Here is a 15624-nt window from a genome sequence, read left to right on the forward strand (position 1 = left end):
TGTTCAGGACTTCCCTATGTTTTGGATGACTTCCCTTATTTATACCCAAGAATTGATGGAAATGACAAAAAAGCAAAGAAAAATAAAAGAAAACACAACAAGGCAATACAATTTAGAGAAAACACTTAACCTGCTGGTATTCAGGAGGATACAAATTAAAATGATGATAGATGCTATTATTTACCCCTAAGATTATCAAAACCTCTAAAGCTGATAATATTAACTTTTGGCCCAGTATTGGGGAAAGGGAACTTACATATACTTCTGATAGGAGGCTAATTTGATACAGTTACTTTGGAGGATAATTTGGCAATATCTATTAAATTCAAAATTACACACATCCTATCTGCCAATAATTCCATTCTAGGTTTCCACCCTAGAGAAACACTTACATGTGTGAACAGGGAGACAAGTGCAAGATACTAATTGCAGCATTGTTTGCAATACTGAAAAACTGAAAACAACCTAAATGCCCACCAATAGATGGATGGCTAAATAAAATTCAGTGTATCTGTATCATAGAATTCTATAGCAATTAAAAAGAATAAACTAGATTTCTGTAAATCAACATCTCCAAATATTATTCAGTGAAAAATTTATAATGCATAAATGTAAACGCAATATGACTTTTTTTATATAAAAATGCACAGTAAATGTAAAATATTTTCTCTGTGTACTGGTTTATGTGTGTAAAAAATAGCTTTAAGTTGTCTGGAAGGAATAAGCTCAACTTCCCAGTGATGATCTCTGGGGAAGGAGGAGAGGGATTGAATTTGGGATGAAGATCAGAAAGGACTGTAGTTTCATCTATAAATATTCTACTTTTAAAAGGAAAAATATATTCACGTATCATTTTATAATTAAAATTAATTTTAAAAACACTTTCTATTACTGTGGTATGTCTTTGTTGAAAGAATGCACTGTGTGAACTAATAATGATGTGCAGTCATTTTTATTCCTATGATTAATAGAGGCCAGGATAATTTTGATGTGAGTTTTGTTTATTTATAGTAGTAAATTAACTGACTATACTAGTAAACTTGCATGTTTATGTAACATGCCAATAATAAAAAATAAGAAAAAACATTAAGACTACTTAAAAAGCTGGGCTCTCATGTTGAGTTCTCCTTAAACCTTAGTCTATACCGACATGAATCCATTTTCCTTTGGTTCTGTTTCCAAAAGACAAAAGAATATGGTAGAAAAAGAACTGGGCTGGCATATAGTCTGCAGCTTTTTTTCTGATTAAACAGTCAATATATACTAATTGTGTGCATTGGGATTCACTTCCCACAAATAATAAATAAAAGGATTATCATGAGGTTCCTAATCTGTCAATATCTATGAGCAGACTTCAGTTGGTCTGCAAAGTCCTTGAAATTACAGGAAAAAATTTGTGTGTATGTAGGTATGTGCATTTTTTTAATGGGAGGGCATTTGGGAGAAAGATGCTTGAATGGTTATGGAACAACAAAAACAACAACAAAAGGTTTATAGTCATTGACCTAGATAATCTTCAGTGTCCTTTTCAGCTGTGAAATTCTGTTAAAGGTAAATACTGAGACTTTTTTATACTGTCCTTTCTTTTTCTCTTTTCTCTCATCAAACAAACACCAAGACAAAAGCAGTTAACAAGTTTTATCAACCATAAAATGATAAAAATGCCTAATTTTCAAAATTAATATGATTATTAAATGGAATAATCCATGTAAAGCCCGAAGCTAGCTACAGTGCTGGGGAGACGTTCATGAACAGGCTTGCGCATGTCCAATCCAAAATGAGATCACAGCTGCTCAGATCTGGCTGATTATTGAGAGGAGGATGTTGACCCAGGCTGGATATTTGGCTTAAGAGAAATCAGAAATCCAGGGACTTTTTTTTTTTTGGTGTCATCTCCCAGTTTCTAAACATTGTTAACTAATTCATATTTTAAATAGTGTGAACTAGTGGTGTGCTGGCTAAATGAAACATATCAGTAGACTATGTATAACCTGTTGGTCGCTTTTGAACTTCTAGGTTTCTGTATATGACCAATGGCCTGAACCAAACAATACCATGTAAAGAAAATATCAACAAAGTTTACTCTCTAATCAAAGTCTCATTTTTTTTCCTTCCTACAAAGTTGGTCTATGACTCAAGCCAGAAATCTAGCAATATTAGACACCTTCATCTCAGTCACTGTATACTATCTAACCACAAATCTCAGCAATATGTTCTGCATCCAGCCCCTTTTATGTACCCCATGTTGCCTCTGTCATCTTTTACCCAGATTATTATAGTAGCTGCTGGATTGGTCTTCACACCTCAAGTCTTGCCCCTCTGCCATAAAAAAACAAAAAAAACAGGGCTTCCCTGGTGGCGCAGTGGTTGAGAGTCCGCCTGCCGATGCAGGAGACACGGGTTCGTGCCCCGGTCCGGGAAGATCCCACATGCCGCGGAGCGGCTGGGCCCGTGAGCCATGGCCACTGAACCTGTGTGTCCGGAACCTGTGCTCCACAATGGGAGAGGCCACAGCAGTTAGAGGCCCGCGTACCGCAAAAAAAAGAAAAAAAACAAAAAAAAAACCTTTCTGAAATGAACATATGATCATGTGATTTTACAAAAGCCCTTTGATGGTTGTTCATTGCTTATAGCTAAAGACTAAAGTTCTTAGCAAGTTTTATCAGATTCATTGTTATCCAACCTCTGCCTGTTGTTCTGACATCATTTCCTGCCATGCAGCCACATACAACCTGTGTCTTACCTGTGCTGAATTATTTTCGAGTTCCTTTAGCTCACCATCGTCTTTCTTACTTTAAGACTTTATGCACACTTAAAGATATATATTCCTGGGGTAGTCTACCCAAGTAAACCTGGATAACTCCTGGCCACTTCTGGAGACTCATTGCAAAGTTCCCCTCTTAAGATTTCTTTGAATACTGTTTCTTCACTTTTAATCAGAGTTAAAATCAGTTGATCACTTCACTGCAAACACAGTCCCTTAATCATGTCTATTATAGCACTTGCCACAGTATTCATCTATTGCTTTCTCATATGTTGGTCTCCCTAATTACTATGTAAACTCCTAAAGGACAGGGAGTATGTCTTTCTGATATTTGTAACTTCAGTGCCAAGTATAGCATCTGTCAACTAAGTAGTTACTAACTTGCCTCCAATGAATGAAATGAGTGAACAAATGATCCTTATGTTGCATTGACAACACCTACATCATCTGGATCATCTGGATTCTGTAGTTAAACTAATCAGAGAGGGATTGCTCATCAGCCTAGCCCACATTCTGAGATTGCTTGTTGGAGAGCTGTAGAAATGTGAGTATTTTGTCACACATAGGTGGAGCTCAACCATTTCTTCTTACAGGCTTGGCTAGCTGAGTCTGACAAAACTTGTCAGAAAAGGTATTAGGAAGAGTGAGGCAAGGATTTGGAAGAAAAAAAAAACAATAGGAATTAGATAGTAATGTTGCTGGAAAATAAAGGGTGTTGGGTATTCCCCAACTCCCCCAAATATTCAAATCTAGGGCTTATGTGGTATGCTTTGGGAGCAACATAATCCTTGTCCAGCCCCTGAAATTGCACCAATTGGAAATAATTTCTCTAATGCATCTTTTAATGCTCCTTGGAATAAATTAGTGTAAATGAGATGTGATTTTGTTTGTGTTTTGGTTGATTGGGTTTTAAGACACCCAGCCAACCAAGCAATTCAACAAACAACATCAGAGCTGACAAAATTCATCTTGAGAATTTGAGGAAGAAGAAGGGTTGAATTTTTGTCTTATTAAAGCCCTCTTGACAAGGGAAAGATACTGCTGGGTGAGGTATGGCGAAGACTTTAACATTTAAAAAATTCAAAAATCTATCTATCATCTATCTATCTCTATATCTATCTCTATATCTACCTACCTACCTATCTATCTATCTATCATCTATCTAGCTATCTCTATCTAAAAGAAGAGATGTGAGCTGATTTTTAGAGGAAAGAAAGGGAAACCAACATTTGATGTGTGCTCTCTGGGTGTTAGGGTTCTGTGTTGGGTAGTGTGAGGGAGTGGAAGACAGCTGGGCTTTTGCGTGAGTGGGGTCTGACTTTGCTGCTTAGCTGCATACAAGCTATGTGGATTTGAGTAAGTTTTTTTAAACTTCTCTAAGCCTAATTTTGCCTGTAAAGTATGGATCATTTTTGATTTGCAAGGTAGGTGTAGGGAAAGTATCTGAAGCACAGTAAGTAGGCATTCAATATTTTAATTTTCTTTCTATTATCCGCAGTGGGATAAATAGCACAAATATTGCATGATTTTTATTAACTGAAGTAATAGAAGTAGACTGGAACTCAATTTTTTGACTCCCAGCACTAGAGGAATCTTGAAGTAATGACTCTAAGTTGGGTCATTAGAGGAAGGGGAGAATTTGCCTACACTGGAATCTAAGTTATTTAGTCCTTAAATCGTGTCCCTGCAACCCCCTCAGCAAATCACCGATTTGTAGATTTCAGATTCTCTCTATATTTCCTCTTCTCTAATAGCCTCACTATGGGAAACTGCTTCTCCTACACTTCATGACTATGTTCTAATGAAGGACTGATAACCAGTCAACCCTTAAAACTTTAATCCTAGGGAAAGTTGGTAAAGCCAGAAACACATCAAAGTATTTGGGAACAGAGAGTGATTCTCCATTTCATCCTTTTCCTAATTACTTTATTGTAGGCAGTAGGAGGTCACAAGATCTTCATCAGTGTTCATCATGGAGAAATGAAAAAAACAGGCAATATAAGAGACAATTTAATATATTTAAATAATCTTTAAAAATGGACACAATGCCTTGCAAATTCTATACTTCCTCGTGTTAGATGGCTTCATAATACAAAAAGAATATTTATAAACTTCTCCTACTGGTACCTCTGTGTACTTCATAAGTAGAATTCTCTCACTTTCACTTAACATACTCCCCAAATATGGTAAGATGTCACTTAAAATAGGTTTAAAAGTCTGGGTTAGTGGCCTTTTAATCGTGCCAAGTGGTTTATTATTAGAGAGGAAGCTGCCCTCTGTTTATTGGCTGGGTTCATTTCCAGTCGAATCCAGCATTACCTCAATCTTCATCCTTTTCTCTTCTTCTTCTTCCTCTTGCTCATTGCCCCCACAGCTTATATACTCACCTTTGATTGCAAGTAGTATTATTTTATTTTATTTTATTTTTATTTATTTATTTTTTTGCGGTACGCGGGCCTCTCACTGCTGTGGCCTCTCCCGTTGCGGAGCACAGGCTCCGGACGCGCAGGCTCAGCGGCCACGGCTCACGGGCCCAGCTGCTCCGCGGCATGTGGGATCTTCCCGGACCGGGGCACGAACCCGTGTCCCCTGCATCGGCAGGCGGACTCTCAACCACTGCGCCACTAGGGAAGCCCTATTTTATTTTTTTAACTTTTATTTTATATTGGAGTGTAGTTGATTTACAATGTTGTGTTAGTTTCAGGTGTACAGCAAAGTGATTCAGTTATACATATACATAAATCTATTCTTTTTCAAATTCTTTTCCCATTTAGGTTATTGCAGAATATTGAGTGGAGTTCCCTGTGCTATACAGTAGGTCTTTGTTGGTTATCTATTTTAAATATAGTAGTGTGTATATGTCAATCCCAAACTCCCAATCTGTCCCTACCCCCCACTCTTCCCCCTCTGGTAACCATAAGTTTGTTTTCTAAGTCTGTGACTGTTTCTGTTTTGTAAACAAGTTAATTTGTATCATTTTTTTTAGATTCTGCATATCAATGATATACAGTTTTTGTCTTTCTCTGTCTGATTTACTTCACTTAGTATGATAATCTCTAGGTCCATCCATGTTGCTGCAAATGGCATTATTTCATTCTTTTAAATGGCTGAGTAATATTCCATTATATATATATATATATATATATATATATATATATATACACACACATATATATATATAAATATATATATATATATATATACCACATCTTCTTTATTCATCTGTCAATGGATATTTAGGTTGCTTCCATGTCTTGGCCATTGTAAACAGCACTGCAATGAACATTGGGGTACATGTATCCTTTCAAACCATAGTTTTCTCTGGACATATGCCCAGGAGTGAGATTGCTGGATCGTGTGGTGGCTCTATTACATTCCCACCATCAGTGTAGGATGGTTGCATTTTCTCCACACCTTCTCCAGCATTTATTGTTTGTAGATTTTTTGCTCATGCCCATTCTAACTGGTGTGAGGTGACATCTCATTGTAGTTTTGATTTGCATTTCTCTAATATTTAATGATGTTGAGCATCTCTTCATGTGCCTCTTGGCTATCTGTATGTCTTCTTTGGAGAAATGTCTATATAGGTCTTCTGCCCATTTTTTGATTGGATTGTTTGTTTTTTTGATATTGAGCTGCATGAGCTGTTTGTAAATTTTGGAGATTAATCCTTTGTTGGTTGCATCATTTGCAAATATTTTCTCCCATTCTATGGGTTGTCTTTTAATTTTATTTATGGTTTCCTTTGCTGTGCAAAAGCTTTTGAGTTTAATTAGGTTCCATTTGTTTATTTTTGTTTTTATTTCCTTTCCTCTAGGAGAGGGATCAAAAAATATTGCTGCAATTTATGTCAAAGAGTGTTCTTGCTATGTTTTCTTCTATGAATTTTATAGTATCTGGTCTTACATTTAGGTCTTTAATCCATGTTCTTGGATTGGAAGAATCAATATTGTCAAAATGACTATACCACCCAAGGCAATCTACAGATTTAATACGGTCCCTATCAAATTACCAATGACATTTTTCACAGAACTAGAACAAAACATTTTTTAATTTGTATGGAGACACAAAAGACCCTGAATAGTCAAAGCAATCTTCAGAAAGAAAAACGGAGCTGGAGGAATCAGGCTTCTTGACTTCAGACTATACTACAAAGCTACAGTCCTCAAAACAGTATGGCATTGGCACAAAAACAGAAATATAGATCAATGGAACAGGATAGAAAGCCAAGAAATAAACCAATGCACCTATGGTCCATTACTCTATGACAAAGGAGGCAAGACTATATAATGGAGATAAATGGTGCTGGGAATACTGGACAGCTACATGTAAAAGAATGAAATTAGAACATTCTTTAACACCATACACAAAAATAAACTACATGTAGTATTATTTCGGAAGGGCTTTTCTGGTTATCATAAACTCTCATAACACAGAGGACTATGACTTACATTCCAGCAGAACAACCAGTGTATGTAGTGTGTCCAGTACAAACTGACCTTCAATTTCCCACATCCAAAGGTCATCTTTATCTAGAAAGTTTGGGGAAAGAAGAATTTTATCTTTGTTCCTCCTAATTTGGCCATTCAGAGTTTCTCCTCAGTGCCACATGCTCCTCCCTGACAGTACAGACATGCTTTGAAGAAAGCTTTGACCTAACTTAGTGTTCCTTGGTACAGAGATGTTTTATCCATAGGATGCTGGCACACATGTGGTGGTAGAGGGAAAATCTCTAGTCATACATACCCTATGACTAATTTCCCAGCAGAATTGCATCTAAGAAATTCAACTGTTCATAGGGGTTCCATATGGGTGCAGTACATTTTCTGTTTTCCTTGTAGACCATACCTGCTGTCTTGCTTTTATCTTTCCTTTTATCTTAGAAGGGGAATATGTAATTCTTTTTGAACTATTTTAGAATACTTTTGGTGTAATTTATAAGGGACAGTTGCCTTCAATTTGACTAAAACAAAATTATTGATGGTTTTAGCAGTCTGGAATATAATTTTTTCATTATATTTAAACTCAAATGAGTGTGGTCAAGGGATTATGGGAATCACTGATAAATATTTGATCCTATGTATTTATACACACACAAATACAATAAAGGCAAATTAACATTGATTCAGGGAACTGGTGAAGTTTTTGATACTCTTAAATTTTATAATTGGAGATTAAAGAATGTGGAAGTTATAAATGAATGGAATGAGTGCAGAGCCCCTGGCAGAATGGAAAGAGCTTTGATTTAAGAATCAGAAACCTATACCCTAGTCGTAGCAGCACTTCTAATTATCTGCATGATATGGGCAAGTTAATCTCTTTGAGTCTCATTTACTTTACCTACAATAGAAATTGACTGGATGAGATTAAGCATAATATTTAAATTTCTAACTATTCTTTCATAATTAGCATTTATTCAATGAAAGTATGATGATGGATAGATTTGTATGAATTGGTTACCACTTAGGGTTAACTACCATATACTCAGTTATTTTTTGTGTGTGTCATTAATAGTAGAACAATAATTTTATTTTCTTTCACTAATAAACTAATATGACTAGTGTTCTATTTATCACATAGCATGATTTAAAGTTTGTATAGTTCTTAAAATGAAATATTAAAAACTAGATGGAATATGTTCTAAGTCTAATCAGAAGAATGAGACTATTTTTTGGTCTTTCATATAACTTCTGTCCCCAGTAGTGGCTGCGATCTTGAACACCCATTGATGAACTGTACTTTAGTTTGAATTTCAAATGAGAAGGTTGAAGAAAAGTAGCTTGAGTTTTTTGGGGGAGGAGAAGATGATGGAGCATCAAATTCTGATTTAAGGAATTATCACTCTTTTTGGTTAGATTAAATATGCTTTGCTTTTTTTTCTTTTAATCTGTAAATTAAGGGGATGATCTTTAAAGTCTGTACTAGTTCTCACATTGTGGACTTTTCCTTTTGATTTTACAGCAGTAAACTTTCTACTGAAATTAGTATCTTTTGTACATATTTTTCTACTCCTTGTTATGTCTCTTTCTGTTTATAATAAATTCACATATTTTCTTCCTCCTAGGGAGGAGTATATTTTTAATTGTTTTTATTTGACTGGAAACTTCAGGACCCCATCAGCCTCCACTCCCATTAGCTTCCATTGCTAAGGGATATTTCCGTTAATATATTTGACAGAGAAAGTCTGTGACTCAACTCTTATTTTCAGAGCTTGTGTGGTCTCAGGAAATATCACTTAGGGTTATGTTTAATAATGATTGCTTTGATGATCATGATTAACCAAAGTATCTGAGATCAACTCCTCAGCATAAAACATTTCTTCCTATAAATGCTTTGGACAGTGATTAGATTGAGGAAAAGATCAGACGTGATTGAGTTTTGCCTTCTTTGGACTCCCTATTAATAGTATTCAGGTATTTTCCTGCCATCTAGGTGTCCAGAGGTAGAAGAAAGAAATGTGCATCTGACCCCATGGGAGGAGACTATGTTTGTTTTTGTGAAGATAAAAGAGGAGACAAAATATACCTTGATGGAAAGTTTACTTCAATATTTACACAATACAATTTTCTGGATCCTATATCCAGGCAGTCATGACAATAAGTTCAAAAGTAGTAGTACAGAGTTCCATTTGTGGCACAAAAGATGCAAATATTCTGAATCTTCAAGTACTACAACATTCTTTGTTCAGGACATGGAATGTATTATAATGTTATTAGGGAAATTTTGGCTCCTAAACCATGTCTCTTAGCTTCCTGCTTAGGTTTGTTAACACTCAATTAAAACAATCTGGAATATCCAAAATTTAAGTCTCAGAAATTTTTTAAATGCTCACTTTATTCCAGAGCACCCAATCACTTTGTCATATCATTCTAAATGTAGTCCCAAATTCAATTTACTTCTTCCATCCACTATTTTCTAACCAAAGAGCTTAATGATTATGGAGCCTTACAAAAAAGCTTTGCACCAAACAAAAGAAATAGAATACAGTGCTACAGTTAAAATAAAAGATCAGACATATACCTCCACTACCAAAAGAAAGGACCATGTTAAATATCTTAATCCCATGTTGTGTGTCTCATTTCTCCTTTGGGTTAGTTCTTATCTTGAGTTAGTTTGTTTTCCTTTGGTTTCAAATTATTATTCAAAGTAATAGCACCTTTGTTCTTGGACATATTCACAGAGTGGGGTGTTGCTATCTAAGTAAAAGGAACCAGAGTCTGTTCTCTCTCTTCCATGGTAACCTCTGGCCTCAGAGTCTCTTGTCTGCTTATCATCGACATCCTGACTCTATCTTCTCATGGTCCCTGACTGACTCGATCCAGACTCTTGCTTTTGCCTTTCCCCACTCCATGTGTTTATACTGCTTGATAAATACCTATATCTATACTCTTCAGTTACCATAGGGTCTTGGCTATCAAGTGAGTGACTGCCACTTGACTGCTCATAGCTGTCACTTGATTGACCATGACTATATACTTGTCTATCATTGGTGCTGAATCCAGATTGACCCTGGATATCTCCTGATTGTCCATCACTTGATCCCTGTGTTGCTAAATTTGTGCTGGATCATAGCAACTCATGAGATGTATCTCCCAAGAGCTGCTGGCTGGATCCATGTATACCTATTGTATTGAACTCTGATTGTCTATGCCTCAATCCTAATTGTTCATGAATCTTTTCCCTACAATCTTCTGAATGCCCTGTACTATCACTATGGGATCCTTGCCTCCTAGTTGAACTAGAATCTGAATGGCTGTGAGCTGCTAAGGATTTTCCATGGCCAGATACAGAGTGGTCAATTGGCTGACTGCTATGAGTGGATCCCTGCCTTCCAGATTGAACATGGATGTCTCTTGACTGTTTCTGAGTTGGTACTGAATGCCCATGGCTAGATCCCTGCCTTCTAGTTATACTGAATCCAGAATGATTACGGGAATCAGCTGACTGCCTTGTCTTTGACTGTCCATGACTTGAATCTTGTCTTCTTGCTCTGTTGCTTTTGATCCCGTATGGTCAAAACTAGAAACTGATTGTCCATGTCTAGACACTTGCTTGGTTGCAGCTCTATCTGTTGACCTCAAAGGACTAGAATTATGACTCCTTGTTCTGCTGGCCCCAGAAGGTCCATACCCAGACTGCCCATAGTCATATGCTGCACTTCCATAACTGCCATGTTTCCACCCTTGACCTGATCCATGTCTTTGTCTTCCACTAATCTGTGACTGAGAATGACATACCAGATTGAGTATGGCTGCTACTTGACTGTTTTTAGGCTATCCCTCGACTGCCTATGTGTATCATGTGACTGTGTATGGCTGGACCCATGTCTCTCTATTGTGCCAGATCCTAAATGTCCATGGGTAGATGTGGTCTGCCTATGAGCTGACTGTGAGTGTGTAGATTTGTCTCCTGTGTGTCCATGGAAAGATACCTCTTTCCCTGAACTTCTGGATCCTGATTGTTCATGAGTCGACATCTGCCCTCCATCTGATACTGAGCGCTTAGATGTATCTCCTGAATGTTCATGTGCTCTGCTTGTATTAGTGACTGAATGTTTGGGGGCAGACCCAGAATGTTCATGAGTGTATTCTGAGAGTCTCTGTGAGACTTCTGAATGCCTTTCACTGTCACTGGACTCACTGTGACTAGATCCCTGTCTTCCAGCTGTACTGGATCCTGACCGTGTGGATTGTCTATGACTAGAGTGGCCGTGTCTAGTGGTGTCTCCTGACTGTTCATGAGCGGTTCCCTGTCTCCCTCTAACTGTGGATCCTGACTGTCCATGTTGAGGTCCAGCCTGCCCATGAACGGATCCTGAGTGTCTCTGAGACTTCTGAATGCCTTTCACTGTCGCTGGACACTGTGACTAGATCCCTGTCTTCCAACTGTATCGGACGCGGACTGTGTGGACTGTGTGGTGTCTCCTGACTGTCCATGAGCAGTTCCCAGTCTCCCTTTACCTGTGGATCCTGACTCTCCATGTTGAGATCCAGTTTGCCCATGAACAGTTCTCTGTCTCTCTCTAACTGTGGATCCTGACTGGCCATGTTGAGATCCAACCTGCCCATGAGTGGATCCTGAGTGTCTGTGTGAGACTCCTGAATGCCTTTCACTGTCACTGAACTCACTCTGACTAATCCTTTTCTTCCGCTTCTGCTGGATTCTTCTTATGCAGAATATTCACGACTAGTCTCGTTATGTGTCATGGTATCCCTTGACTCACCATGAGTAGATTCTTGTCTTCTTGTGCTAGATCCTGACTGTTCATGGGTCATTGCTGTATCTCCATGACCTATACCAGAGTGTCTACTTCTGTCTCCTGATTGTCCATGGGTTGTATTTTTATTTCTACTTGTATTAGATCTCGATTCTCTATGGTTGTTTCCAGAATGTCCATGGGTAAATGCTGAATATCTTTCCCAGTTATCTGACTTGTCTTCACTGTCATTTGACTGGCTATGTGTTGTTTCCTGCCTTCTGGACGGTCTCCTTTCCTGACCTGATCCTGGCCTTTTCTGGCTATGTCCATGAATGCTGTCATTATCGTCAGTGTGACTTCCTGGTATACTGTGACCCCTGTTTCTTTCATTATCACTCTGAGTAGTTCTTTCCTGACTGCTTCCTCTTGTTTGACTGTGGGGGGAATTTGATGTTCGTTTTCTACATATTGGACACTTTTTGCTTGAACTAGGCCCATTGCTTCCTTGTCTACTTACCCTAGATTTATTTTTGTCATAGCCAGAGGATTGACCTGGGTTAGACCCATGTTGTCCAAAGCCAGAAGACCGACTTGAACTTGACCCATGTTGGCTAAAGCCAGATGATTGACTTGAGCTAGACCCTTGTTGACCATAGCCAGATTGCCCTGATCTAGACACATGGTGTCCAAAGCTAGAGGACTGACCTGAGCCTGACCCGTATTGTCCAAAGCCAGAGGATTTACCTGAGCCAGATCCATGTTGTCCAAAGCTAGAGGACTGACCTGGTCCAAACCCATGTTGTCCAAAGCCAGGAGACTGACCTGAGCTGGATCTATGTTGACCACATTTAGAAAATTCCTTTGAACCAGGCCCTTTTTGGTGAGAATTTGAAGAGTATCCACGGGAACCAGATCCATGTTGAACATAAATAGAAGACTGACGTACTCCAGCCTCATATTGTCCACAACAAGAGGACTGACTTGAACTTGTTCCCTGTTGTCCTCCACAGTTCTGTGGCTGACCACATGCTCTAGATCCATATCTTCTCTGACTAGAAGACTGGCTACAGGAGCTAGGCTCATGTTGACCATATCCAGAGGACTGACTTCCTGAGATATATCTGTGACCTTCTTTTCCACTATTTCCTGATTGATAACCTGATTGGGTATAGCTAGATTAGTTTCCTTGCCCTCCAAATCTACCTGCCTGACAAGAACTAGAAACATTTTGTAGGCTTCCACACCCACCTGAACTGCTGGAACCACATGCGTGGCTTTCCCTTCAACCATTTCCTGAACTTTTAGAGCTAGACCCAAGTTTTTGTCCTGCACTCCTTGACTAAGTAAAGTTTGATTCATGTTCACTATCATCTAATCCATGTGACAGACCACCATGACCTTTCCTTCCCCCACTCTTTGATCCAGATTCAGGTTCATATTCCTCCCCAGATTCCCTAGAGGGGCTAACATGTGACTTGTTTCTTTTTTCCTCCAGCTCTCCAGAGCTGGAACCATGTCTTTCTTTGCCACTACTCTATGAGTGACCAGAGCTGGACCCAAGGAGCCTTTTTTCAGATCCTTTTTGGCTCTCTGAGCTAGATAAACCACATTGCCTTCCCAGCCTCCTAGAGCTGGACCCACATCTATGTTTCACAGTTCCCCTCGAGCTCTCAGAACCATAACCATGCTCCTCTCCCTCACTGCAACTTGAATATCTGTAAACTGATTTTTGTCCGGATGTATCCTCTTCTTCCTCTTGTGCTTCATTTTCTTCCTCTTGGTGTCGGCGACCATGTCTGTGCTTCTTTGACCCTGAAGCTTTGCATTATTCTTTGCTGAGAACCTTGTTGCAAGCCATAGCCAGTTTGAATACCATCAGAAGAAACTCAGTAAAGTCCACTCTTTGGTCATGATTTCGATCTAGCATATGCATGATGACACCACTGTGTCTGGATCATCTGGGTTCTGTATACAAGCAACACATCAAAGGAGACCTGGTCAGCCTAGTCCATATTCTCAGCTAAAATATTTGGGTAGAGCTATAGAATTGTGAATGTTTGATGTTAGGTATTTTAATCCAACCAAGAAATACTTTAGGCTAAGGCAGCCTAACAGCACCTAGCAGGTGTGAAGAGGTGATAGAAAGGAATAAAAGCTATTGGGATCCTCAGCAGGATACAGTTCAAGGACCTAAGCTAGAAGACTAGGTACTCAGGTATGGCATACAGGAACGAGCTGAATAAACCAAGTTCAGTACCTGGTGTATTTTAGTTTTACATACACTTTAAGTCTTGCATACTAATATATTCTATGTTACGATCTATAATTTTTTTTTTTTTTTTGCAGTACGTGGGCCTCTCACTGTTGTGGCCTCTCCCGTTGTGGAGCACAGGCTCTGGACGTGCAGGCTCAGCGGCCATGGCTCACGGGCCCAGCCGCTCCGCGGCATGTGGGATCTTCCTGGACCGGGGCATGAACCCGTGTCCCCTGCATCGGCAGGTGGACTCTCAACCACTGTGCCACCAGGGAAGCCCATGATCTATAATTTTGAAGCTAATAGTTGATGGAAGTAGATGAAAAAAATGCTTGTATTTTGTTTTCAGGTTTTAGTCACCTTGGCTACTTGATTGACTCCCCTTAGAGATGTTTTCCCTCTCTTATACCTTTTCTTCCTCGTTTACTAGGGTAATTTATAAATTGATATCTTAGCACAAATTTATTTTCTGCTATTTTAGAAGGAAAAACCTGGGGGCATGAAAAAGTCTGAAGGTCTGCATTGTGGGAGTGTACAGGAAAGTGAGGAAGAAAACATTCACCTTTCTAAAAGTAAACACTGCCTCAACAGACTTTTGGATGTCCTCAAAAAGTACTGCTCATAGAGTTAGCTCAAAGGCCATGGGGACTGTGCACTTTTTAGCTACTCTTTAGTCATATAACAGAGAATGTACAGGACCCTAGCAGCTTTCAGTCCTGGCACATGGTCCTCACCTTCAGAACTGGACAAAACTCTTTCTCCAGGAGTTCCTTTAGTTCATCCTTGCTCAGTGTGCCACACTCCCCATCCTTCTTGGTGTATTTGTAGAAAACATCAGTGACAGTGACAACACTTCTCAAGAGGTTGGTCATCTTTTTGCAGCTTTAAGTGAACCTGAAGGAAAAGAAAGGATCCTATCATTCATTTTATTTTCTTTTAAATTCTAAACAGTTCTGATTTTAATAATAATCATCATGATTTTTCAAATATCTTGGCTCTTTTAAACCTAAAATACATCAACAAGTAAGGATAGGTCACGGATGATACAACACACTTTAACACAGTGAAAACTAATTTTGTTAACTTTGAGTTATGTTGCTAAGATCAAGTCATGGTATGTTACTGACTGAACTGGGACTAGATCTCAGATCTGCATGTCCTGGATGAATATATTCTTAACACAGTATCTCTACACTTTGTGTACTTTGGTTTTCTGGGTGTTAGCCTGGAGCTTCCAAGTCTTCTAGAACTGCCGAGATTTATTTCCCCAGTCTCTCTGGCTAGTTTCAATGGTTTTCTTGAGTCAAAAATAACAGACCTTCTAACATGAATACCTACCTCCCCTCTGGGTACCAGAAGCTAAACTGGACTGTAAAGGCATTTAACAAATTAAAAATGGGCAAAGTG

At 38.7% G+C, this 15624-nt stretch overlaps 1 protein-coding gene across 1 annotated transcript in view; it reads right to left on the reverse strand.

Annotated features, from left to right (window-relative positions):
- Nucleotides 1-15089, reverse strand: part of LOC137212611 (filaggrin-like) — an 83335-nt gene extending 68246 nt beyond the window's left edge. Inside the window, 6 exon segments of the mRNA XM_067716143.1 lie at nucleotides 11196-11440; nucleotides 11988-12397; nucleotides 12481-13270; nucleotides 13800-13904; nucleotides 13907-13928; nucleotides 14952-15089. Of these exon segments, the coding sequence (XP_067572244.1) occupies nucleotides 11196-11440; nucleotides 11988-12397; nucleotides 12481-13270; nucleotides 13800-13904; nucleotides 13907-13928; nucleotides 14952-15089 (1710 nt within the window).
- Between the last annotated feature and the right edge of the window lie 535 nt (nucleotides 15090-15624).

The sequence above is a fragment of the Pseudorca crassidens genome, chromosome 2 (genome assembly GCF_039906515.1).
Source record: "Pseudorca crassidens isolate mPseCra1 chromosome 2, mPseCra1.hap1, whole genome shotgun sequence".
NCBI classification, from domain to species: domain Eukaryota; kingdom Metazoa; phylum Chordata; class Mammalia; order Artiodactyla; family Delphinidae; genus Pseudorca; species Pseudorca crassidens.